Genomic DNA, 27,116 nt, shown 5'->3' with positions numbered 1-27,116 from the left:
CTGCTAGGGTTTGACTAGAAAGCTTCGCTTTAAAATTAGCAATGCACCTTTGCAAAACAAATCACTTTCACAGTTGGCACTCCTATCTACATCAATGCACGCGTAAGCTAATACAGGCAATCAGTTATAATGGTGTATTAGGTCTATTTCATAATCCAATAGACCAATACATATAATCGGCTCTACCAGTCTATCAAGTCTATTATTTATAGTCCAACTGAACAATACAGGCTATACTCAAGGAAAACTTTCTGTGGCAGTGAAGGGAAAGCTACGGGGGTGGAGCATCTGCACATGTGTTACCATGCGTAGTAGTCTGACAGCATTTGACAGCGCTTTTGGTCTTTCAGAGCCGACGCTTAAGTGACCTAGCCTTCATGTGCGATGGTTTTGTGATTGCCCTAATGCGGACAGGAAAAGGCGAAAAATAAGACAGCTTCAATACTAAATGGTGTTTTGTTCCATTTAGGCTCTGTAAATAAGGTGTTTCCGCTTGCCCAGCTTAAACTAACGTAGATGAAAATGCAGGACTACTTTCAGAAACCCGCTCGCATGTGTGTTTCCTTTCATTGCCACATAAAGTCTGCTAGTGTACCAGCTTTATTGGTGCATTAGGTTTATCGTTTCATAATTCAATAAGACGAAGCCTATAGAAACAAAATATTTCTATTGGAACTTTTCCTAGGGGAGTATGTGGCAGGATTCCATGAAAGGGAATTTGGCAGAGAAGGTGCGCATAAAGGTTAAAGTGCACACATCTCTGGCCAAGCACACAAGAGGAGATGGCAGGCCTCTAGTTGTGCTTGCTACCGGCAAGCACAAGGCAGAGAAGGCACGCAAGGTAGAGAAGTGCACGCTTTGCAAGCATCGGCGGTGCCAGCTCAATTCTTCCGATGCACATTCCGGTGTGACCTCAGAAGCCACGGTTCCTCTCATGTCAGTATGCGAGTCACTGCGTATCATGTGTAGGAAACTCCATGGCATCATGACGCTCTCTTCCCGGATGTGTCGTGCACTTGCCCTTGCTTCATCCATTAAATGTTTTATTTAAGATCATGAACAATATATTCTTGCTCCTGCTGAGATCAAGGAAAAGTTGCATGCTGAAGCACCTGAACTGAAATTCCAGCGCATTTTAAAGCAAACAGTATTTGACAGCCATTATCAATATTTATTGGAATTTTGCTTGTGGCGCCTACAAATATTCCTTGCATTTTCCATGTGCATAAACAGTTTTGTGATGCTTTAGAACGTATATTGACTGGTTTCTTCCAGGGCTTATGTGGTACTAAAACAGCCTATTTTGTAGGTGCTTTAAAGGTAAATGTGAAAGGTGGACACTAATGCAGCAATACTCGAAACACAGTGAACATTCTTTTATTCACAAACATATCCAAAAAACAGTAATAGATGTCGCAAGAATGGACGTTAGTATTTCTTGAGGGTCTTTCTGATGAGGGCCATGCGCTGAAAAAAAAATGTATAAGGTAAGAGGTTTAACAGTAGAGCCCATATATATGTTACACAGCCCTATTGTAAGACGCTGACACAAAAGATGACCTATTCATGCAAAGAAGTGTCCCATAAATCATTTGCTATATTTTTGATTTTATGCTTATTTGACCACAAACCACCATTAAAAATAAATATACAGCTTTGTACGCACTCCAAAAACATGACCCCCAGATAACACAAACAGTAAAGCACTTTTCCTTTGGGGGCCTTTTGCAAGACACTGCGCAGACCCAGACACTAACATGTTACTTAGCTTTCATAATTCCCTTTCCACTTTCTGTAAATGTGTAAATCCATTATGCAAAGAAAACAAGTGGACAATAAGGAAGCCAGTTCTTCATGTCATTATATGATCACCTACCTGCTTGTGTGCTTCCGTGCTGCTTGCCTTTTTGTACGGTTGCACCTCTTCAGCACCAAAGCCAGGTATCCACATGTTCCAGTTTTTCTCTGAAAATTTGAGGCACCTTCATTACTTGCACCAAATTTACTTGAACCATAACTAAAATTAATTCTTTACATTATCTCATGACAAACATTTTGTTAATACATTAATACATTTCAGATATGATTTTGGTGGTGTAACTACTAATTAGTTTACGCAAAGAGAGCTTCATTACAAACTCACCAAGGCTCAGCTGAACATCTTTGGTTTCCAGGACGCTAGATTTGCGATGCTTAGCGATACGACAGGATGATGTCACCACATTTTCGATAAATTCATCCGCAATTTGCAAGAGGAGCTGCAAGATGAACCACACATGAGAGTGGCACATTAGGAAACATGTACATATACACACAAGCACTATATTACTTTCTATCAGACAATCTACATGACTGCTTTTCAAGCATAATTACAAGCAAATCAACATGATTTGCTTTTCAATAGTAGAGTCCTGGCTCCATAACTCAAACACACACACGTTAACTTTGGCAAAAGTCAAAACAAAGAAAGGAGACCTGCCATCGCAGCTCAGTGAACAGGGTGTTTTGGTGCTAGGCATGAGATCACAGGTTTGACTCTTTGCTGTTTATTCTGATTGGTGCGGAACACAAAAACGTCCATTTACTTGTGTTTCAGTGGATGTTGGGTTTCAGTGGATGCTAAAGGACCACAAGAAGGTTGAAGTTAATTCCTGGTCCTTCCTATATGGTGCCCTTCAGGGCCACACTGTGGCTTCCTCTCTATTATTAGTATTAGAGGTGTGCATATTATTTGAAATTTCAACAATAGTCGTCGCTATTCGTATTGATTGATTCATTCATGTGATTCAACGTCCACAAGCAACACTGAGGCTATGACAGATGTTGTAGTGGAAGGATACATCACAATGGATGGACGCTCTGTTGCCGACCAGCACAGAGGCAAAAAAAAATTAATTGGGATGTGCACATGGTAGTGAAAAGCACGTCTACTCGCATGAATGCCCCGTCAAAACAGGCTGCACTGCAAAGCAAGTCACAAGACCCTCGCCACTGCGAGCCCTCATTAGTCATGAGATAACAAGAATTGCCACTTCTGCATCGATTTTGTGCAAAATAGAAGCATGGGTTGAAAATTTACTCAGTAAATAAACACAGGTTGGTGTAGCAAACATTTTTTTATTGTTTTCTTGATTCCTTAAAAAATTCAACGTTCAGTTAATTGTACTCCTTTGTTTCAGTCCTGTGAAATCCGAATTAGTGAGGTTTTACTGTACTGCACTGTGCACGCAAGTTCTGCTTATCACAGCTAGACTGTGGACACCAATCCCACACATTGGAAATGCAGCAGCTGCTCTTAAGCTGCTGTGCCCCCAGCAGTGTAACAGGTGGTCGAAAAGAATACTGAAGAAATAACACTACACCAGTTTGCACGGACATGGCATTTTTTGAAAACTATTTTCATTAATTTCGCAGTAATAGTAGGTTCAATGACCAGAGAAAGTTAAGGTCAAAGTGCCATTTTTCTTGCATTTCATGCCAAAACTACCACACCGATCAGTGTAATGTCATGAATTTCGAAGCATTCCCTTCTAATTGTGCCGTAGTAGAGCAGTAAATGTTTTCAAAGAAAGTTCAGTCGTTGCATCTTTTAGATTAGATTGTAGTTCATCTTTACCGATAAAAAAAATACTCAGATCAAGCAGACACTGTCAATGTCAGGGACATCACAGTGAGCTGATGCAGGATCTGCAAGGCGGCTTCTGTCACAAGTGTTTCATTTTCTGGCTTATTAAGGCTCACCTTACAGAGATGATGCGCTGTTCCAAAAGCGTAATTCACTTTTTAGAAAAAGTTAAGCGTGCAGTCATGGGCACAAGGAAACTGACAACACAAATGTCATGTATGTTTCTCTCGTCCTGTGTCCATGTCTGCACAAAGAACTTTTTTCAATAATGAATTTCCACCAACTAGCTCATTGTTGTTCTAAGCGTAAGTCAATATTATAGCTCAACTTAATCTGCCCTTTATAGTAAAGAATAGTTGAACTTAGTGACTCCAAAGAAGAGAGAAGAAAGCCCCAGAAGGTCAGCATACATGTAGGCCACCACTTTGAGAACCCTAAAGTAATAGTTCAGTTTTCTTTGCTGAACAACAAAATGCAAGGCAACATACGAAACACAATTGTATGACTCTAGAAGAATAAAGGGGACGAAGGCTTTTGTTGCTTAGAAGCACATGAAAGCCAACAGGCAATGATAAGTAGAAAAACGAAAAAGGAAATGACTCATTATAAAACCTCCACAACACAACATTCCACACCAGGCACGGGCTAAAGGACACTGATAATTTATAACTACAACAGCCCGAGAAGTTTAGGGCAGGGTTTTCATATTCAGCTTTCACATGTTTGCACTAGTTTAGCACTGCATAGAATTTAGGTTCAATATAACCCCAAAGATTTATATTTACGACTTCTGTACATTTATGATCACCTGGCGTACTCACATGCCAGGTGATCATATGCACTTTAAATCACATGACACTGCCTTTTTGCTAGCTGTCTCTGCTTGCTCCTCTAATGCAGGGTTGCAAAGGTAAAGTACACAGGCAGGTCACTTACTTCTTCAACATCGTCATCCAGTTGCTCATTCGGGTCCACTTCTTTGACCAGGTCTTGAAGCCGCTGCTTATTCAGAACCTAAAAAAAGTAATTCACTATTACAGCCTTGCAGGCGAATCATGCTGGGAAATGGAGCATGCCATAAATTCGGAATCAATTTCAGAAATTAAGCCAGAGGAAAGCTCAAACTAATCAGCACACTACGACTGCAGCTTTTGATGGCAGACAGCACCATTATATGAGGTCCCTATATGTTCTGAGGAGGCCTCAATCTGTCGCAACTCTGCCTTATTGCATGCACTCCGTTTTCTCCCTCTTTTGCAAGGTAACTAACTGATAAAACTGTTCACAGCAGTGGCCAGTCCTGTTCAGGTTACTGCTTTGACACTAATGAATGACACAGAAAATTGGTAACAAGGAGCTTAGAGGAGGGATGAAATGGCGAAAAGGATATGGTTATACGGTGTATTATATTCTATGGATGACGCCATTTTCAATATATGCATCACCAAACTAGCAATAAAAATGCACTGCCATTAAACTTTAACAAAATGCCTTTTTAAGCTTTGAAGCACAAAAATAATCGGACCACCAATTAATTCTTTGCAAAGTTCGGGAATTAATATCTCAAAACTGTTGTCACCCTGAGAACCCCTTTCTCATGACTTCTACGAGTGTTGATTCAGAAGTAACGTTCCCATCAATTCTAGAAATAGAAAACATTGTTTATTCTCATAGAAATTTACATCATTGAAAAGATGAAACTTCGCTTTAGTTCTCAACATAATTGCCATCTTTTTTCTAGGCAATATTGTAGACGGTGCTCCAATTTCTGTATTCCAATGTCATAGAACTCCACCACCAAGCCGTTGAGGAAGCGTTTCAACTCTTCTTTGACTTCATTGTCGCTCCAGAAGCGTTGGCCACTCAAATGCTCCTTTAACTTGGGGAACAAGTGATAATCACCAGGTGCGAGGTCTGGACGGTGTAGTGAGTGGGGCATGACAGTCCACCCAAAGTTTGTCAAAAGTTCCTAGGTTTGACGGGAGACATGAGGTCAGGCACTGTCATGAAGCAGTTAAACCGGCTGCCAATTGTACTCACTGGCGGTTCTGGATAGCTCGCCTGAGTTTTCTTAATGTTTCAAAATAAGTGTCCGAGTTGATTGTTGTCCCACATTCCATGAAATCTATCAGCAGTATCCCCTTACGATCCAAAATAACACTGGCCATGACTTTGCCAGCAGAAGGAGTTTGTTTGAACTTCTTTGCGACTGGTGACTCTGGGTGATGACACTGTTTGGATATTTGTTTCGTTTCGGGAGTGATATGAAACAGCCACATTTCATCGCCCGTAGCAATGGAGTCCAACAATCCTTCCTTATCTTCTTGACACTTTTGAAGAAACTGGCGAGCCCAGTCAAGGCGTTTCTCCTTGTGGTCTGATGCCAATAGCCGCGGTACGTGCACAACACTTGTGATACCCCAATTTTTCAGTCAAAGATCTTCATATTGTACTGTAAGAACTCGTAGGAATCTGAGCAACAAGTTCACGCACAGTGATCCTCCTGTTTTGAAGAACTTCGCGTTGGACCATCTCGATAACCACCTCCAAAACGAACTGTTTTCCACTCCGTTCTTCATCGTGGACTTCTTTCCGACCGGCACTAAACTCCCTGCACCACTTTTGGATGTGTTGAACGGACATACACTTGTTGCCATACACCTCTGTCAACTGACGATGAATATCCATGGGTGGAGTTCCTTTGGCGTGTAAAGATCGAATTACGGAATGAATCGCGCACTTGGTGGGATCAACAATGGGAACCTTCAGATCGAACAGCTGCTGAGCCAAAAATGAGCAAAGCAGTGAAGCGCAGCCGGGGGGAATAGAGAGTGGGGGTACAGCCGCACGCAACAGTGTTGTCGGATTTCACCGCTCACCTTCTCATGTGGCTGGAGCTCTTTGGAAACCTTATTTTCTGGATCAACCCTTGTATTTCGGAAGTTGCTAATAAACATATGCACTATACAAGGTGTCCCAGCCAACTTTAGTCAGAGTTAAAAAATATGTAAATACCACATAGCTGGACAGAACAAAGGTATGTTTGCCATCACTTGGAAAACTCAAACTATTTTTTTTATTCTGCCTAATTATATATTTGTCTTAATTAATCAACTTATCAAATATTATGATTACATGCATCATTGAGAAAATCATAGAGCAACATGAAAAACTCCTCATACGGCTTTCCATTGCTCAATACGTGCTACATAAAAGTGTTTCCCTGAGCGTGAAAGAAGCCCGCAAATGCACGCAAAATTGCCGTGCATCTGCCTGCTCGAGGAACTTTGAGTGTATTTGTGGGCTTCTTTCACGCTCGGGAAAATACTTTTATGTAGCATGTATTGAGGAACAGGAAGCTGTATCGGAAGTTTTTCATGTTGTTCTACAATTTTTTAGTTACACTTTTCATCTAATCATAACAACAGCAAACAACATTACCTTTGCTCTGTCCAGCTACATGGCATTTGCATATTTTTAAACTCTGGCTAATGTTAGCTGGGACACCGTGTGTGTGTGTTTATATATATATATATACACAAACACACACACACACAAACACACACAACTTATTTAGATGCTACTGTTCTGTAAACTTTAGCATGGCATGCTTTGTTTACTTTTATACGCACATTGCAACTTCTGAAGGTGCTTTCAAGGAAATCTTTTGTGCAAAGTTCAACATATTATGTACCGAATACTCACAATCAAAATCATACAAGCTGTCTATGCAAGAAACACATCACACATAAGGAAACACACTGTTAACTGGAAAACAGCATTACGTTTTTGTTGTGCTGTTTTCCAGGTATGATTAATGTGAACAAGTAATTTAACTGTCCATTTTGCTGAATTAGAAAAATGCCCAAACCATGAGTGAGCGACCTTTCAGGCCAGGAAACAGAAAAGTGCAACTGGAGCAATGAAAAGTTGAGCTAATACTGAATTGGCAAAAAAGTTTACTGAGACTAGGCCTGCGTATTTGGACTTGACAATGTGTTGCCTTCCATCTACATAAAACTACCATGCCTAACATCACAAATGGACAGCTTAAATAGACTTACAAATTACCTTATGAATGATATCACAACAGCCAGTAGATAAAATATGGCATCAGGACCACAGGCAGACTAACCTGAACACCATCACCTGTGTTCACATGCCTTTCTGGGAGGCTTGTAGGCACGACAGACTTGACTAGGGTTGTAGTCAGGGCTGGTGCACATGCTGCGGCACCTCCAACATTACCAGCGGCTCCCACATTTGAAGAAGATGTTATGGGCGTCACTGTGGGTGTCACTGCAGGCACCGTAATTGTGCCGGATAGAGCTGGCGTTGGCTGAACAACAGTGTGCTGAACGTAACGAGAACAACAGAGTAAAGATTACGATTCTGCTACTGCCCCCTCCCCAAACAAACACCAGACTATCAAATCCACTGCTTCCAGAGCTCAACAATTGGATTTAACTGTTGAGCATAGGCAAACAGCCAAGCATTTAGGCATAGAGGTCACTACCAATTCAATTCAATTCAGGTCACTACAGCTTCTTACCTCTTCAAACGGCAATTTATTTTACATACCTAACACCGCGGGCAAGTTCTTGCACATATTTTTTTTTTAGTTTTACATGTAAAATACGCCGACAGTAACACGATACCGACAAGCGCAAGCTTTCTGTTAATATAACTTTACGCGCACAGAATAGGACAAAACGTCGCATCACATTTGATGACAGAGCTGCAGGCGACCATGTCAGAGGGAAAAACTAGGAGTCACTCAATACTTACGGCTACCACAGGAGGTATAGTCACTTGTATCGGTAAAGTGACCGTCGAAGTCGCACACAGTTGGTGGTTTTCAACCGTGCCTTGACAGAGCGGCATCGTCGTGCCTTGACATAGCGGTACCGTGGTGGTGTAAATGCTCGTTGAGGTGACGACGCTTGTAGGAATAGTGGCCATCTCTCCTGCTGCTGTGAAACTGCGCACCTTGGTCGTATACCTAGCGTGTCATTCTGCAACAACAAAACGCACTAATTTTGTCCCCGCCACTATCAACATTCGCGTACGCCAAGGTGGCCGTCCTATTTACGCGCCATTTTCAGAATACCATTACAACTGCTATAACTGCCAACAGTTTTGACGTTCCGTGCATGCTCTTCTCAAGCCTCGGGCTAAAGAGGATGAAGATCCTCCCAAAAATGTCGGTTATTCATTCGCCACCGCACAGTAAGGATGCGCATGCAACATCACTTGGCGCTCATGTTCCTAATTGGTGACCGACAAGTGGACGTTGTATAATAACCGCATTCGTAAAGCATTCCTCGTCTTCTTACCTTTATTCCCAAAGAAGTCACTCACGACATACCATTCCACTTGTGAAGAAATCGCACACAACTGCAGCGCGAGTTCCTCGACAGCAACACGAATGTGCTGGCCTCGAAAACACTCTCCGACCCAGCGAGTGAAAACAGCTGCAACTGGTTGCAACCCTGCCTCCCAGAGTTCAGCCAGTTCCGCCACGTCTGGCAATGTTTCTATCGCCGTAATAATAATCTTTATTTGGTATCGTACTTGTGCGATGACGCACTCCAGCATTCCGAGTGAAGCTGCTACAGACTAATTTTATAGGACTTACATAACATGAATAATTTCCTCTTTTGCGGCGAGACTTTCGCGCTTCGATAGAGCAGTCGATTGTCCCGACCTCTATGTCAACTGCGACCATTATGGCCTCTGAGATTTCAGAAGCGGCTGCTGAGGCTGCTGAGGTCACTTGATGCTGGCTACCAGTAGGTCGTGCTGGATGTGCTGGCCACTACAGTTGCTGTATGTTATACTGTATATGCTCTACCATTGCCTCTACTGGCCACAACCCATGCCACCATAGAATGTCTCATTATATAGTGAAGAACTCTATGCATACCACAACCAGGCGACCGGAGGCCACAACTCCACAACATTTGTTCAAGCCGCCTTATGGGCCAAGTCATGGTCAAGCCAAGCACTCAAGCTATGCCGTGAAGTGGTTGTTTACGTCCGGTGTGGTTTCTTGTCGTCGTACGGTTTCTGTTGCCTCTAACCATGTGTGGCGTTACCTGTGTTTGGTACATGGAGATTGTGCGAAACGTGATACAGTCAGGAATTGTGTGAACTCATAGTAGAGCGTCCTAGTTGCTTACTGGCTTACTGTTACAGACGCTTTTTGACATGGAAGGATCTGGCAAAAAAGGCACGTTCGGAAAGGTGTCCCTCGGAGCAAGTGTGTCATCGGTAAGCAATTTATTTGAGGGCTCCTAGACGATCTGCGGCTTACGCTTTCTTCTAACATTCCAGCTCATTGACCTTAAAGCAGAATTACTCCGGAAAAGGGAAGCGCTAAAGGTGCAAAAGCTGAAGCAGTTTCACCCTGAAGACGGTTATGTGAAACAGAAGGTAAGTACCTTGGCAGTTTCGTAGCCAGAAATTTATTTCGGGAGGGGGGTGAGGGAGTCTCCGCTGACAACTGCCCCCCTTCCTTCATCGCTCTCTCTCTCTCTCTCTCTCTCACGTGTGCGTGTGTGTGTGTGTGTGTGTGTGTGTGTGTGTGTGTGTGTGTGTGTGTGTGTGTGTGTGCACCACGCAAAGACACGCACACTCTCTCTCTCTCTCACACACACACCACGCAAAGACACACAAACACACACACACTGTGTGTGTGTGTGCACCACGCAAAGACAAACTCCTAGCACTTTAACAACGAAAATGCATGTTTTTGCTTTGCCACAACAACACTTTGCTTACTTTTTTCATTTGTGCTTTGCTTAAGTTTTTCATTGCTAAGGTTGTAGCCACCTCGCATCAAATTATGCTATCATCCTTATGCTATTTTTAAATGTGATGATATTAAAAACTAAAATTTCATTTATGAATTGATGAACTTATATAATGTCTTTCGATGGCCTAGCTGGTATATGACTCGGAAAAAAGAACAGCGCAAACACAGGACAGCACACTCCCGTGTGTCTTCTTGCTTGCAGCCCAGGTAACAGTGGAGATAACTGTTGTTTTCCAGCCAGGTCTCTTAGTGAGTGGTACGACCACAGTTTCATACGAAAGAGGGCGGGCGTTATTTTGCAAGTCGCCTATCACTCAATCACGCTTTCAGCATTGCGGGCATGCTATATTATGCTAGATTTTAAAGTACAGGATCAAAGCTTTGCGCTAGAACTTCGATAGTATCATATGGTGCAAGTTTCACTCACATTCGGTGACCTGCCGTCCGACTTGTTTGAAGAGATGCTTGGAGGTAACTTGCAATCATGGTGTTGTAGTCATCATGCGACACATATTGTTATTTTATCATACTCGGGAATTGATGAGGCAGACAGTTTGAAGCAGGGCTGCTTCCTGTTTAGAAGCCTTTGTGAAAATTAGGGCATCCGTAGTTCGCAGTAACATAAAGGCCAGTAGCTCCAAGAGATTTGAAAGTGTTGTGTCTCCTGACACGTGTCTATTCTGAAAATTGCTGAGTTGGGATGGGCTCTCCGCAGCAAGCAGCACATGTTATGACGGTGTTGGTGAGCCTCGGCTAAGCAACTGGCTATGGCCATCTGGTGTTGAGTGATTGGGAAGTGGTGACACACTTTCTCTGTGTCCATAATTATCCCCCAACTACGCTCTTGACACCTTTAGTGCCCTCCCCCCATCTCCCTCCTCGTATCCATCACCCTACTGCTCGTAAAATTATTTTCTGTTAGTCACTGTCCCACTCTTAAACATTCACTGCACAACATTCGCCTAACATTCCTGTATTTCTGTTTCTGCATGGACTTCAACGCTATTCACCTACGTGCCCTCCCACCTGTCTATTTTGGCAGTTTCATAGCTTCCCTGGCCCAGCACCCTCATCCTTGATATATTTTGCTATGCGCAAATCAACATTCTGTAGGTCTTTCATTCTTGTCCCATTTTTTGCTAAGTTTTCATTCTTAACAGTATGTACAAACTAGACTAACAGCAAGCTCTTCTCCCATTTATTAACATAATGAAAGTCCGAGACATGAGAAAGAAAACGAAAAGGCAGGGGGGGCGGGGGGGGGCTATTGTGTGTTTACTAAACAAGCAAGTCGCAATATTTTGATATTTTCAAAATGCTTTTCTTCCGCACAGCGTGGTCAATAATTCAGTTAAGTACCAGAAATGAGAAGCTCTTCGATGACAAGGCCTGGTGGGGAGCAGCAGTGTCTCCAAGTTTTATGCACAAGCTCATCCCGTCTTTATTCGTGTATAGAATTTTTAGCATGGGTCCCCCCTCAGAAGTTATGGTTAACACGATTCAGGATGAGGTAGAAGCGTGCCATGAGTGGGGCCACAGTGTTCTGTGCCTGTGAGAGGGGATCGCCCCCGTAACAACCCCCTGCACCCCCCTTTGGACTGTCACTAGCCCTCACCTTACTTTCACATTCAAGCTTTCCCTTTCATCCATGTTGCTCTTTCGGAGCCCGGCTCCTGAAACTTTCTGTTTTGGGAGGTGGTGAGTTGGTCAGAAAATTTTGAGGGGAGGTTTCGACACACACCCCCCCAAGCCTCTGGCTATGCCACTGTACCTTGGCAAATGCGTGCTTTAGCATTTATTTTCGTACCGAGCAGTGTGCACTGAACCATTCGGTTCACTGTGAGAATCCTCATTAGAGTTCATTTATCTAGCTCATTCTTGGGAGTGACTCAGGCGGTGCTACTAAAAAGGAACCGCCAAAAAAGACACCCGAGGCTGAAGATATTCCTGACGAAGATCTGGATCTGAAGAGATCAAGGTGAGCACTGTTCACTTCAGCACACTCTTAGAATGTACTCGGACAACAGTCTAGAGCTCCAGTCACACTGCTTCCAGTGCCCTAGCAGTGCAGTATCAGGCGGAGTGCTACCATTTACTGGCTTTTCCCTAGATCAGGATGGCCTTATTTCTGTAACATTAGGAGGCTAAGATGGGTCATTCACCTCGCAGCACATATGATCAGTAGTAAGTAGGCAGCTGCATGTCCACAGCCATTTACAAACTTCTCCCCTGCACAGGTGTTTGCCTCCAGGTGCATCATTCTGGACTTGCCTGTGCTAAATCTTTAGCAATTAGCAGTGTCTATCTCATATGGCTTATTGGATGAAACAGTGTGCTCTGAATGGATGTACTTCTTCAGCAGAACCAGCACATTCAGAATGGTGAAATGTGCAATGTACCACGAGTTTAGCCGTTAATGTTCAATGCTAAAGTTCCACAATCCTCTCGTAAAACCGACAGAACTCCTACGCTGACATCATAACAACCTTCTCAGGCCATTTGGAAGTGTAGGTGTCATTGTGCGATTGTGACATACTTCAAAACTATGCATGAGGCACCTCTTCTAGCAGGTCATCTTGATATATAGCCGACATCCTAATAATTATCAATCTACCCTTTAATTAGCATGCCATTTATTTCTTCAAGACAGACTGTTGACATGATTTGACCTTGACACCATGCTGTAATGTACAAAGTTTTGTTTAGTACTAGATTACATTATTGCACTACCTATGTAAGAAAGTAACACTTTCTAACAGTAACATGAAACTCATGCCAGAGTTTGCACTTATGCACCACCCTTCAGCTGTGCTGGTGAAAGTTGATGCATTGTATGCACACTTTGGCACGTGTGTTTATATCATTGCTTTTATTTCTCTTTTTTTCTTGCCTCCTAAGAGAATCAAAAATAGAACTCCCTGCTATCCTGGATCTTACACATTATTTTGTTGCCACTTCGTTTTTCAGGGCTGCACTACAACGCAAAGCCAAGCTTTATGAGAAGCTTAGCTCTGGCAAAGTGATTCCAGGTATGTGTGTTTTTGACATTGCAACAATATTGTGTTCTCTTTCGTATGCAGATGTACTCCTCTATTTTTGCTTACTCGCATGGTCAGTGCACATTCTGAGAGAGCTAATTATGGTACATAAAGGAAACTTACTGCTTCGTGTCAAATGTGTGAAACACAATTTTTTTTTTCCTATGTACTACAGATTTCATTCAAACAAAGTCAAGGTGGTATGACAATTCTTTCTGCATTTTCTAATGAGTCCTCTGTATTACAGAGCAATTAGATGTTGCATTTATTTGAGTCACGTATGTCACATTTTTCTTTATTTAAATAAATTAATCAGCCCAAAACACATGTACAAGTTAATTGTTTACTTCGGGAATCGCAAGGAAGGAAAAACTTGCCCTTTGCCATTGCTGGCAGAACATGGCACATCCAACATCCCATCAAACACAGCAGTGCCATCAGAAAAGTGGCCGTCTGTAACAACATTCTGCTTAATGAAATGAAAGCAAACCACGCTGGTCAAGCAAAAGCCCCATTTTACATGCAGCCTAATGCCCATGATTTTCCCCTTAGCATTTGTGCACTATGGCTGAAGCACTATAGCATGTGCACTATGGCATGGTGCTATGGCATAGTGCACACATGTGTGCACTGTGGTTAAATGGGATGAGCAACAGCAAATCACTAATGCCTTGATTTTGCTTGAAATGGTATGTTCCTTACTTAAGCCTCATGTGAACACCTGTGTCGATGTCTCATTCCAGAATTTTCATTAATTGTAAGAACCTTAATTCATTGCAGACATGTCATGAGGGATGCTGGCATGGACAGTGCAGTCTTGCCTTCAAGGAACTGTTGTGCTTATAAAGTGACGCTCTACAATTTCTCAGTTGCATGTCTGCAACTGAGAAAGAAGTAGATCAAGACACGTAAAACATTGTTATAGTGCTGGTGTAGTGAGTTTTGTGGAAGACGAAAATATCAGCTGCTTGTGCTTGCATCGTTTTCTGAGTGAAAAAATAAATTCTGGGGACTTTTAATGTCTTCCTCATATTGTATGAAATAATAAGCGACTCAAACCACAAGTCAAATGGCCCTGTACTTCACGGCCAGCACAATGCTCAGAAGTGCTCTCTTTTATGTGCATGAGCCAGCCAGGACAAAATGACATAAATGTGACTTGTGGCAGCTCTTTGACATCCTCTGCGGCATTATGTACACTGTCTGAGGAGGCAGAGTCTTCACAGTTACAGCTTTCGACTCCCCATTACTGAGCTTTGTCTTTGATGTCACATTGTGTGTTTAAAAACAATAAATCAGCTTACAGTGATAAATTGTTCTGTCAAAATGTTTTAATGCGAGAGTGTTAAGGAGGCTGTGTCACATAAAATCCAGCGTCGGCGTCCAGCATCCGACGTCGGACATTGTTACGACACAAATAATTTTCGAACTACACATACCCAGGCCATTCACGTGACACAAGGCATTCACTGAAGTACTTTAATTTCTGAAGCGAAATACAGTACGTAGAAAAATCGTAAACTACAACTTACACACAACCTACAGACATAATAGCTCTCGGATTGTAATTTGAATATATGCGAAAAAGCATAATTCTCTAATGCGAAAACTCCAACAAACCCCTTTTCCAGCGTTTCTACAGTGCATAGACCGAAGAGGGCATCCACCATTTGTGCATGCTGGCGCGTAAATATCTCAGAGTACACGGAGCGGCATGCCCGCTTCATTGAAACACTTCCGGATGGTGCTCGCCTACGCCACATCGCGGCCCATGCAAGAGGCCGCATTTGACCAGAAAGCCCGCCTTCGTGCATAGTATTTGCTACAAGCGTTTCCCAGTAAACATTGCGGTTACATAAGCTGCAGTTGCTAGAAGCGCGAGAAGCAGTCAGGGATCTTTGAATGCTATCGTGTTCCACTCTTAAAAACAAAGCTTAAGCGTCCTCCATTTTTTTTTTACATAATTTGTCGTAAGAGGCCGATTACTAGGAAATAAAATGGAGGACAAAGTTCAGTTCCTTTAACTTCTTTCCAAAACTACAGCACTGGCATGCTGGTTCAATATCAGGGATTTTAAATATTATTTCGTATCTTAGCCATTGTGCCACAGTAAAAGTTCTCAAAGTTTCCTCAATTGAGTCTTCAGCTTCTTTAGCACCTGATGTCATCCATCTTGAAAAGAGATAAAAAATTTACTGGACTCGAGCAGATGCTGTCAAAATTCATGATGTTGCAGCTGGCTTGTACGGTGACTTCAAGGCCAGTGTCGCCAACTGTCTGTTATTTCAGCTTTCTTTCTGGCTCGTCAAGCCTTCTCCGAAGTAGGAATGGCTTTTTTGGTATTGTATAATCATCATCGTCAGCTTATATTTAGGTCCACTGCAGGACGAAGGTATCTCCCAGCAATCTCCAATTACTCCTGTCTTGCTCTAGCTGTTTCCAACTTACAGCTACAAAGTTCCTAATGTCATCACCACCCCTCCTAGTTTTCTCTCGCCCTAGACTGTGCTTCCTTTCCTTTGGCCCCATTCTGTAACTCTCATGGTCCACTGGTTATCTGCCCGACGCATTACATGGCCGGCACAGCTCCATTTATTTCTTTTAATGTCAACCAGAATATTGGCTATCTCCGTTTGCTCTCTGATCCGCGCCACCCTCTACCTGTCTTTTAACGTTATGCCTAACATTTTTCGTTCCATCACTCTTTATGTGGTCCTTAACTTGTTCTCAAGCTTCTTTGTTAACTTCCAAGTTATGTGTTAGCACCAATAAAATGCAATGATTGTACACTTTTCTTATCAATTGCAGTGGTAAGCTCCCAGTCAGGATTTGGTAATGCCTGCCATATGCACTCCAATCCATTTTTATTCTATAAATTTCCTTCTCTTGACAAGATGCCCTGTGTGTAATTAACCTAGATAAGCCTCCTCCAGCACAGCCTTTAAAGGCTGACTGGCGATCATGAATTATTGTTTTCTTGCCAGGCTATTGAACATTACCTTTGCCTTCTGCATATAAATCTTCAACCCTACTCTTACACTTTCTCGGTTAAGGCTCTGTGTCATTTGTTGCAATTTGTCTCCAGTGTTGCTGAACAATGTAATCTTCAAACCGAAGCTTGTTGAGATATTTGCCATTGATCCTCACTCCAGCATTCCCAGTATAATAGCTTGAATACTTTTTCTAAGCGTGCAGTGAATAGCATTAGAGAGATTGTGTCTCCTTGTCTGACCTCTTTTTCTTGATAGGTAATATTCTATTTTTCTTGTATAACAGTAGTTCATTAATATAGCTCAACTTACTTTTCACTTTAGTGTTCAGCTTCCATGCCTTGGACAAGCTTTGTTCATTAGTACAATCTTACTGAGACTTGCTTTGCAGTCATACATAATACCCATTAAGGTCATGCCTTAATTCTAATCTCTTGGAGAAGAATGTGTCATTTTACTGCCTCTGTGTATTTGTTATGGGTAGCAACACAATGTTGTCTGCTAATTGTGTATTCAGGAGAAAATTTTCTAAAATGACATTTCTTATTTTCACAACCTGCAAAATGCTGTTGTACTTGGGAGTAAAGTATGTGTCTACTGCTTCAAAAAAAAAAAAGTGAGAGCTCTGATTGTGGGCGGTCACAGTTCTCGTGGTGACAAAGTGCAGATAGCTCTTTGAGTAGTTTGAGCGACAGCTCTGAGCTGAACAAGTACAGCTGCTGTGCATGTAGAATATGCATACACTAGTGACGTTACATGTAATGTTTTATCAGCAAATCACACTTTGACTGTCTCATGGTGTTCTTAAACTATAGGCTATATTTTGCAAAGATACGTTTCATTTACCATTCTTTTCGCTCTTGTCAGTGGATCAGATGCTACTGGATTGACGGTACTTGTCAGTCAGCACTGCAGTGATAAGAAATGAACAGAAAACTAAATAAGATGTTGCTGGTTTCAGAGCATGGAGGATGAAATGTTTTCAGAATATAAATCATGTTCCTCAAGATATGCGGAAGGGGTCAAGGGAGTGAGACTGTGATACAGCTTTTGCTACCTGGCATTGCAGCGTTGCCATCCTAAACAGCTGCACTTAACACGAAATTTCCTTTCACTTGCTTCCCTTTTTTCTTCCATGGAGTTGCTCTTTGACTCCATGACTTGGCGTTCGTAGGGTGGGGCACATTCTGTTTCCCAGGTGCATAGCTTTTGTCAGAGGTTTGAGGAGGGTTTGCAGCCTTGTCTTTTTCTTGGTTTCCTCATACCACCAGGCGATGAAGAGGCAAGCCTATACGTTGTGAACTTCCAGAGGAAGGCGATGGATGCAGCTGTCGAAGAGAGAGAACGGCAAGAGATGCCCACTGTGCCTACAAGGGAAGAAGCTGAGCTCAATACTAAGGATGAGTCGGAGGCAGATGACAATGCGCCAAGTGCAGACCACGCGGCCCTGGATGAGATCCTTACAGGAACAGAAGAAGAATGGCGAGTGCCAGTGCTTGTTGTTTATTGAGATGTCTCAACCCTCACAAGTTTCCAGCTTTTAAGCAACTATGTAATTGATTAATTTATCACAATGAATCTGTTTTAATCTGCTTAATCACTAAGCTTAAACATAGTATTTTCTTTGAGCCATAATTACTCCAATCAAATTATGCAGCTTTTCTTATTGTTACGTTGACAGTTTGCAGAAGGCAGCATTCACAATACAGCTGCCTTCTTTAGCTTCCTTCCTACCTTTCCTTGCTATCACTTCAGACTTAATTCTAATCTTTTTTTATTATATTATGTGAATTATTAGTGTGTGTATATTGTGTCTGAGAACATGGTTACGCTCATTAACCTGGTGTATGAAAGGTCTTGTTTTAAAATTTTACCACATTGGTTAAAGGGAAGGGTTTTAGATCAAATACTGAAGACATAAGACTGCCTTTCAGTGCTTCATTCCTTACTATAGTCGGATACAACTTTAGAAAAAAGGGGAGGCCCCGCCCAGATGACCGAAGCGGCGAAGTCACCGGCCGTCCGGCGCATGACGTCGGTCCAGAGTGCGCGCCCATTGGTGGATGCTCTTGTGCATCTGCCTCGGAGGAGTAAACGCCCCCTTTTTTCTAAAGTTGTATCCGACTATAGCACAATTTAGTCATTCAGAGCAGCACTGGCAGAAGAAATGTGCTTAGCGTATATTTTTACTGTAGTTCAGCATAAACATAGCCAGGGCAGTTGGTGCAAGTAAATCTGTAATCAAGTGCAAGAAGTGCTGAAATGCTATAAACACTGAAGTACAAAAATACATTGTCGTAAAGCTTGCGCTCCATTATAGGCTGATTAGATCCTTATAATTCGATCTGCAATTCAAAGCATGACTAGACTAAGTCAGTTCGCATTATCAGAAGAATTATGTGGTGGAACGACTACAAGCCAGGCAAGTTTGAATGGATTCATTTTGAAATACGTGCAAAAAACAAGGAAACTAAGCAAGTACAGACAAGGTGCATTCAATTCCCCTGTACTTTCTAAAGTAGTTCAGCCAGGGCTGCACTTTACCATTCATTTTGGAGGTGATATTGTGTCACCTTGTGCACGGTGCCGTTCATTTCAGAATGTGCAGGCAATGTTCAGGCCCAGTTCCTGAACTTTCTGCACCGCTGGGATTGTCAGTGCCAATGCCATGCAGCAACAAAGCAGCAGACAATTTCTCTAGTGCCATGGCAGCTGATGAAGCTACAAAATAATATAACCGTTCTACTGACAGAAATAGCGCCGTTAATCAGCACCGACTGCACCAATGTCTATGAGGAAAGCCAGTACTCTGGCATGGCGTTTGAGTGTGTCCTGAGACAGGAAGGAAAGGGCACTCAAAGTCAACGTCAAAGTAGTTTCCCACAACTTCTTCACAATATTGAGGTATCCAAATTGTTCTGTCTCTCCAGCTTACATGGCAGTATTGCAACTGCACCATTATACTGCTCATTTTTGCCGTTGGAATGCTGGCAAAGAGCCAATGTCAGTTTTCCTCATGGCATGGCAGCTGCAAATCTGACAAAAATAGGCATTCCCAGCTGGACAACGGTAGCAACGAAAGGTGCAATATACGAATGCAAAAGCAGAGGCCCTGCACCACATCAGCACTTTTGCATTTGTTTCTGGAAGACATTAGTGTTGTGACTGCACTTCTGAACTGGTGCTGCACAAGTTTAGAACTGTGCAGTGCAAGTGAATTGAACATACCAACAAATTTTTCAGCCATGAGGGCACTGTGCCCTCGTCTTTCCTTGCTTAAGTCCTCCTGCTAGGCTACTTGGTGAAACATAGCTATTAGAAGAGAGGCGCTAAATGACAGACATATGCAGAGGACAGACAAGACAAGTGCCACTACCAACTGTTTTCAAAAGCAGTTAGTGCCCTCGTTTCTTGCACATTCTTCAAAATTATTTATGTAGTGGTTTGACGAGTGATTGTAACTATTTCGCTTTATCTCTTGGCCGCATCACATCGAGTTGTGGGCAAGTAGATATTTACAACAAAGTATACTGCGCTCAATTTTGGTTTTCAGTTGTGTTGCAGGCAGACTGTCATTAAACTTTTGCTCAACAGAACTTTAGATTTACTTTCTTGAATGTGATTAGTAGTTCACTACTGCATCAATGTTTGTAATGACGAGATTAAACTAAAATGAGATTGAACAGTTAGTTTTGTGTTGCACCAGATTTACATGTACTGTATTGCCATTTAGGGTGGACTATACTGATGCTCTCGGGAGATCCCGGAGGTGTATGCGAAAAGACCTGCCCGCACTCATTGACAGTGATAAGGAACTAACAGGAAAAGCTGGGTAAGTGAGCCATAACGTTCAGTGCACACAGGTAGGTGGCTGTGTTGGCTTTAAAACTCCAGGAGGCATTGTGTTATATACTGGTGCTCATATCACTAAACAATCAATGAGAATTTGTCATTTGGTTTAATTGGTCTTGCATTCTAACTGGGATGTGTTAGTGTAACATACTGTAAGAAACACTAGCAAAATATAGACAGGGATGAGGTCTCGTCTTTATCTGTTTTTTTGCTGGTGTCTATTGAAATATTATCTAAAAACATAGTTAGAATTTGGCAGTGGCAATGTTGACAAAGCAAATGAAGAATAGTAAATCTGTAGAAGAGTTAAAAGATGGGTTGGAACACATTTTCTAGCCACTTCCAAGTCATGAACAAGAATTTGCCAATATCCTTGAAAAAAAAGAAGAAAACTATATTCTATGCATTTCACTTGTACTAACCTGCGGAGGGCCTGGAACCTAAAGAATACCGAACTTGAAACAAAGTTTCAAGTTTGTTATCTTCGCAGTAAAGTGAAGGATGATAGAGATGATGTCAAGAGACAGAAAGTTGGTGGTACTACTTAAGATTAATAGACTAAACTAGACTTAGGGTAGGTCATATCATGCACAGAACATAAGAACTGGTGGTCTATTAGATTTGGCAAAGGATTAAATGCAGCAGTGAGACCAGGACACAAGAAACTAAAAATTTCTCTGAGATGCCTTTGGCCTACAGTGCACCTAAAATAGAATGCCAATAAACCTTCTAAGAGAAGGATTATTGTGGCTGCGAAGCAAATTACTCATCGTGCATGTTTCATAGTGTTGTATAATTTGACTGATTGTTATTAAGCATGTAAATTTATATAGTTTACTGAAAACATAATTCATATGTTTCAGAAACAAAGTTGAGTCTGTAGCATGAATATTTGCTTCATGTCAGGCTATGAAAAGAAATGAAATATTCGTTACAAGTACTTGCACTGGTTATAATCGAATTTAGTGACTTATGATGCAAGAAAGAGCACTAACTATGGTAAAATAATGGAACACATCAAACTTCACTTCAGATGTGCAAGAGCTAGTGTGCCTCTTAAAATACAATTGTTTTGGATTAGTCTTCATAATATGTGACTTACGACATTGCTTTTCATTAACAGAAGGTTACATTTACGTTCAGCACCATGTTAAAACTTTTTTTCCTTGTCATCATTTGTCACTACATTGAAAAGTAGGTTGGGTTTTCATACTTAGATGCTGTGACTGAAAGGGCTGTACTATATCAACTCAAATCGGAGGTATCTTATCTGTACTGAAAATTAGTTATATTCACACACCCATAACCTATAGCAGTCACATTATATCGTCACAATTTCTTGGCAGATGTTCTTATGTTTTAGAAAAGTTAACTTGTTGTAGAACTACTCCTCACGCAATGGATAGTTTTGTCTCTTGTTTGTTTGCATGAATTTGTCTTTGCCATGTTAGACGAGGGATACCAACATTATGCTTCTGTGTTTTTTCAGTGTTGTTGAAGCAGACATTCCTGAACGTACAGCGCAGTTCCTGGCACATGAGCGCACACGCGAGCAGCTAAGGCAGCAGTGGCAGGAACAAGAGGCTGAGAATGCGTATAAAGAGTCGCTGCACTATGGCGATGTGCGCTTCCAAGGTTTGTGTCCCACATGTTGTAGAATCTTGGAGGTTGTGACATCGTTTTGGGAATTTGTGCTGTATAATTCCCTAATGTTTCCCTGAAGTGCATCATAGTCCCTGAGCAGATACTAAACACTCTAAAAGACTTGTGAATGTCAGTCACCCTTTGTGCATGGTGGATGAATAAATTTGTTGTTGCTCTGTAATTAGCAGGCAATTAATGGCCTCCTCAATGCTTATGGCATTTACGTAAAGGTTGAATGTTTTAGTAAAATCTATTTGTAGATTCCTAATGCAAAAGAAAGCTTGACTGGGGACAGGAATACGAATGCAGTTCACAATGTTCTCTTTGTCTGGCACTAGAAAACCACTAATGGGTCAACACTAAGTCACCCAAAAGTACACATTACTAAATAAGGCACAGATGTTATGTGCCACAAAACACCACAAGTGTCCTGGCAGCTAGAATTAGCTTCAAGATAGTAGGCCTAGTTTCTTTACTGATATAGTCTGTGCAAAATGTGTGCAAGTTCAGTGAATGTTTTCATGCAGTTATGCCTTTTTCCATCCAGAGGCCAGAGAGCATGGTGTTGGCTTCTATGACCTTTCTGGTGATTCTGCGGAGCGTGAAAAACAATTGGACATGCTGAACAAGCTCAGAGAGCAAGTGAGTTTAAGCAACACAGTTTTCTTTTTCTACCCCTATTCCTTAGTGTTTTAACTTTGCTTATTCCTCCTTTTTTCTCTTGTGTTCATAGAAAACAGCTTTGTGCAATGCAGCAGCTACAGATTTTGAATGGACTTGCTAGCCTTTATACACATTATATGAGATAAATGAAGACCACATACCTTGGACATAATAGTTCTGCGGAAACCCACAAGGTGGAGAGAAGTAATTAATAAAGGGAAAATGAGACAACCACCCAATCGTAGCAACTGCCATGATTGGATGGATGTGTCAATTTTCCTTTATTAACCACATACCTTAGTTATTGTCATGGTATGTAAGGCTGAGACAGTTGAAAGAAAATGTGTCCTGGTCCTGTACCAGGACAAATTGTCCTTTAACTGTGAGGCTTTTCTTTTGAGGAACCCGCATGGGTTTCCTTTGTAGCAACTGCCATAATTCGGTAGATGTGTCAGTTTTCCTTTATTAACGACATGCCTTAGTTATTGTTATGGTGTGTAAGGCCGAGTCATTTTATTAACTTTGTAGCATAGTCCAGTTCATTGCAAAAGCCAGCCCAAAACATAATACACTTTTCATTGTTGCTGTGTGACGAGATCGCAGTGCAACTACATGTGGCCATCTTCTTTTGAAAACACACCCATTATCTGCAAGTCTCTCTTTTTCTTACTGTCAAATGATTTGTTGTTTTTCAGACAGAAAAACAAAAGGAGATCTCGAAAAGGATGAAGGAGAAAAGGAGGGCCATCCTTGAAGCACGCCTGGCTAGGATTCGTCAGAAAAAGAACATTCCAGACAACAAACAAGAGGAAGAAGATAAAGGTATGGCCTTACATGCAGAAATGAAAATAACAAACGCACTTGGAAACTATACAGCTAGAACTCTTGATTTGCCCCAAAAGTAATCACATAATTGCCATATAATACGAGTATCACCCAGTGCACTTTTGATTGTGATCAATTCCGATTGGCCTCGATCGCAATCAAGTATGCATCATGTGACACCTATATAAGGTAACCTAATCAACATTGGAAAACTTATCGTGTTGTGGCTTACATGTACCCAAAACTACTGGAGCACTATATTCTGCACCCTAAGCACAACAATATCAATAGATATGCATTTGCATTATGAAATGTACTGCGATATGGCAATGCAAATACAAAAATGATGAAGTATGTTAATATAGCGCTTACAATGTTTTATTTGATGAAGAGATGTGGCACACTGAAGCATTGAGATGTGGCAAACTGAGGCACGTGGATGTGATGCAGCAGTCCACAAGCATAGTGGGAACCAGTCTAAAAGAGAATTCCTAGTTTCCATTTGGAACCTTTGTGCTTGTTTTTTGTACTCTACAGTAAAATACAAATGGGACGTTCCCCAACAGCTAAGACTTCAGTAGAAACAGCAGCTTGAAAATACTTATAGAGAATCGCTTCACCTTTAGTAATATACTCAGCAACTGCTAGCATTTATCACTCGCTAATGCTTAGCAAGTGTTAGTGAGTGAGTGAGGTCTACCATGGACAAGCACAGGCAGCACCTTTCATAACGGCGCACCCTGCACATGTCTGCAGCAGCGGAGCTTCAGACTGTTGCACCACATTCACAATTCCCGGTGCCTTTGCTAACACTGTATAGAAAAGCTCAGTATCACAGCAAGACTTTCATCTGATGAAATCAGAAGTTGCAGTTACATAGAAATATAATATCTTGTAGACTTCATAAAAGGAGTCTTCTCTACCAATTTCATGCAGCTTGCTTATGCTGCACTGTGTCTGGGCAACCGTTAATACTCCTTTTCTAGTGGTGATATAGAAATACATTTAAATCTCAATATAATGAAGTCTGCAAAATCGGCATTTCACTTCACTATATTGAAATTTCATTATACCTTTTATGCAGTCACTGACGAAGTTTTCTCATGCAGAAGAGGCTGTAATATCTTCCAAGTCATCACGCAGTGATAAAAAAAAAATTGAAAGAAAAAAAAACAAGGACACCTAAGCACTTCTTATGAATTGTGAATGCAAAAGTTATAATGTCCATTTGAACGCCACTGAGCAATCCTTCGAGTTATGAATTCCTTGCAGGTAAGCGAGCGTGTTAAGACGCATGGTGCGTTTTGATTTGGCTTTACCAAGGCACAGTTAGAATGCAGGCAAGAGCTTGCACGGACGAGGAACATGTGGATGGCACAGGCTTCTGAAATAGAGGGCGATTTGCCCTTGCGGCGATGTTCTCTCCCCTCACACAACACCTCATTTCTATATATTGCCTCAGTATTCTTTTGTGGTGCCAGTGAAATTCTATTATATTGAAATGGCATATGAACCCACTTCGTTATATTGAGGGACAAAATACATGTTGTTCAATTACCAGAAATTATAAAAGTCGAATACTTCATCATATCAAAAATTTCGTTGTAATGAAGGTTTTTTATCGAGGTTTACTATTTGTTCCATGAGCTGCACATAATGTTTCTTTTTTTTGCTCACTCTGACTCAAATAAATTTCTCACCCAACAGATTCATCGGAAGATGAAACTGAAACAGTTGACACTAGCAGCAATGCCTCAGATCGTTTGAAAATTACTGGCAATTCCGACACTCTGGAAGTTCCTGAAATGCGACCGTGGGATGAAGGCAAGAACTTGGCAGACATGGTCAACGACCCACACTTCCGAAAGAAGAAATGTGAGTTTGTACTAGGTTACATGAAATTCTAGCAAGGGCAGTGACATATGCCTTTGTCCTCTACATTCTTCGGTCAACTGCAACTAAGTGTCACTGTCCAATCAGCGAGTATAATGTATGCCATTGAAGCAATCTTGGCAACACTACTGGGTTAGTAAATTGTTTTTCTTATTAGTAACAGCCTCTAAATAGCACCTAAATAAACAAAGTGAACAGCTGTTGGTTAGTGGATATGACTCAGATTTCATAATGTGGTTTCTGAGCTTTCAACACACCAACAGGTGTTCTGCTGATTCTCAACATTTCGTATTCTGCATGATCTTCAGTGAGTGGTATTGGTGGTGTTTGTTTACCTTTAGTATCAGAAACGTGTTCTTGCGAGCTTTTTCTGATGCATCCATTCACATTTCAAAGGTAAAATCATTCATGGTGAGAAAAGGCGAGAGAAAAAACAAGCAAGGAGAGAAAAGGAAGGGAGGTCAACCAGACAAGTGTGTGGTTTACTACCCTGCACTGGGGGCAAGGGAAAGGGAGACTAGAAAGATAAGAAAGAAAGAGAAGAAGCACTTGTGAGCACTCAGTAGGATGCACAGCTGGACTGCAATCAGCCATTGAGGCCGGTATTCTTCAAGAACTGCAGTAGTGCATGAATAGCTTTCTGCGCCAGCGATGAATGTGGCCATGGTCCAATAATTTTCCTATCAGAAAATGTTCTGTAGTCCAGTCGGCTTAGTGCAATTTGTGTACGCAACAATGTGTGCGCACTATACCCATGGAACGAAACGTGACAGTAGAACATTAAGTTAGAACACTCCTAATGTGCAATTACTAAAGAGTTTCATGTCATGTCGCTATGAATGTGGTGACTAAAGGTGATACTGACTTCGATCTAAGTGTAAGAGCGAAAATTGCACCAATGTCACACAAGCTGGAGACGGTGGAAGCGAAAGCATGTGCATTAGTTAGTCTTAAGTTGATGCATTCTATTTTGTGAGAATACTAGTACACATAAATTAATAACAATATAATAGAAATAATTATAATAAAAAAACTATTGTTTGGCATTACTGCCAAGGCTGGCGGTGCAGAGGTTTCACAAACAGAAAATATGCTGATAACGGCACCACATATCAGCTATTTCCCTTTGATAAGCTTGGATACTCTTAGTCTACATCTTATATTCTTCACTTCTAGTGTCTCAAGAGGATTGGGTGGAGCTTCAGAGGCAAGAAAGACTGACGGAGTTTGCCCCTCCGTCTGCGTACCGCTCAACCACTGGTCCCAAGAGGACAAAGTACTCCAACTTCACAAGGGGGCAGACACAGTTTGGAGCCAGCACAGACACCAGCAATTTGCAAGAGACCGACCAAGCCCCACAACCAAGGCACCTGCAGAGTTCTGCCTTTGAAGACATGATTGCACAGAGGCTGGCTGAAGCACGCAGGGCAAGCGAACAGCAGTCACCATGGGGTGGTCCCTTCTAAGGAAGTTTTTTCTCAAAATTAACTGTAAACATTGTAGTCTCAACCTAGGCACAATAAATTAACTGCTTCCCACTAGCTGTCACAGTTCCGCAATATATCTTTTACGAGTTCATAAATCAGAAGTTGGAAGCTGAAGCGATAAAAATTCGGATGCTGACATTGTGTGTTGTCTGACAAAAACATGTCTGTGTGTCACCATCTCTCATTTAGAAAAGAACTATACTCCGATCACCGAGCTTCCACAATGCTGAACACTCCAAGAAACTTGTGAGGCTGCATTTATTCATGTTCACAAATCACAAA

The 27,116-nt window shown here is 41.7% G+C and overlaps 2 protein-coding genes across 4 annotated transcripts; one reads left to right on the top strand and one right to left on the bottom strand.

The window, feature by feature from the left end:
- Nucleotides 1-1,361: 1,361 nt before the first annotated feature.
- LOC135906234 (transcription initiation factor TFIID subunit 12-like) lies at nt 1,362-9,102 on the bottom strand. Its single transcript, XM_065437527.1, has 7 exons — nt 8,962-9,102; nt 8,414-8,640; nt 7,761-7,979; nt 4,562-4,639; nt 2,144-2,258; nt 1,877-1,965; nt 1,362-1,467 (listed from the first exon to the last, which is right to left on the bottom strand). Exons 2-7 carry the CDS (start codon nt 8,585-8,587, stop codon nt 1,429-1,431), a joined length of 714 nt encoding a protein of 237 aa, XP_065293599.1. The 5' UTR covers nt 8,588-8,640; nt 8,962-9,102; the 3' UTR covers nt 1,362-1,428.
- LOC135906232 (coiled-coil domain-containing protein 174) lies at nt 9,050-26,888 on the top strand. Of its 3 annotated transcripts, none has more exons than XM_065437522.1 (12): nt 9,050-9,170; nt 9,824-9,898; nt 9,962-10,060; nt 12,314-12,420; nt 13,410-13,471; nt 17,742-17,952; nt 20,204-20,302; nt 21,812-21,957; nt 22,514-22,608; nt 23,325-23,451; nt 25,162-25,329; nt 26,524-26,888. In XM_065437522.1, exons 1-12 carry the CDS (start codon nt 9,054-9,056, stop codon nt 26,811-26,813), a joined length of 1,596 nt encoding a protein of 531 aa, XP_065293594.1. In that variant the 5' UTR covers nt 9,050-9,053; the 3' UTR covers nt 26,814-26,888. The 3 variants fall into 3 exon arrangements, with proteins under 3 accessions (XP_065293594.1, XP_065293596.1, XP_065293595.1); XM_065437524.2 differs by lacking the exon at nt 9,050-9,170 and adding an exon at nt 9,513-9,667; XM_065437523.2 differs by lacking the exon at nt 9,050-9,170 and adding an exon at nt 9,515-9,662.
- The last annotated feature ends 228 nt before the right edge of the window (nt 26,889-27,116 follow it).

This window comes from Dermacentor albipictus, chromosome 5 (assembly GCF_038994185.2).
Source record: "Dermacentor albipictus isolate Rhodes 1998 colony chromosome 5, USDA_Dalb.pri_finalv2, whole genome shotgun sequence".
Classification (NCBI taxonomy): domain Eukaryota; kingdom Metazoa; phylum Arthropoda; class Arachnida; order Ixodida; family Ixodidae; genus Dermacentor; species Dermacentor albipictus.
This window is presented reverse-complemented; position numbering and strand designations above follow the sequence as displayed.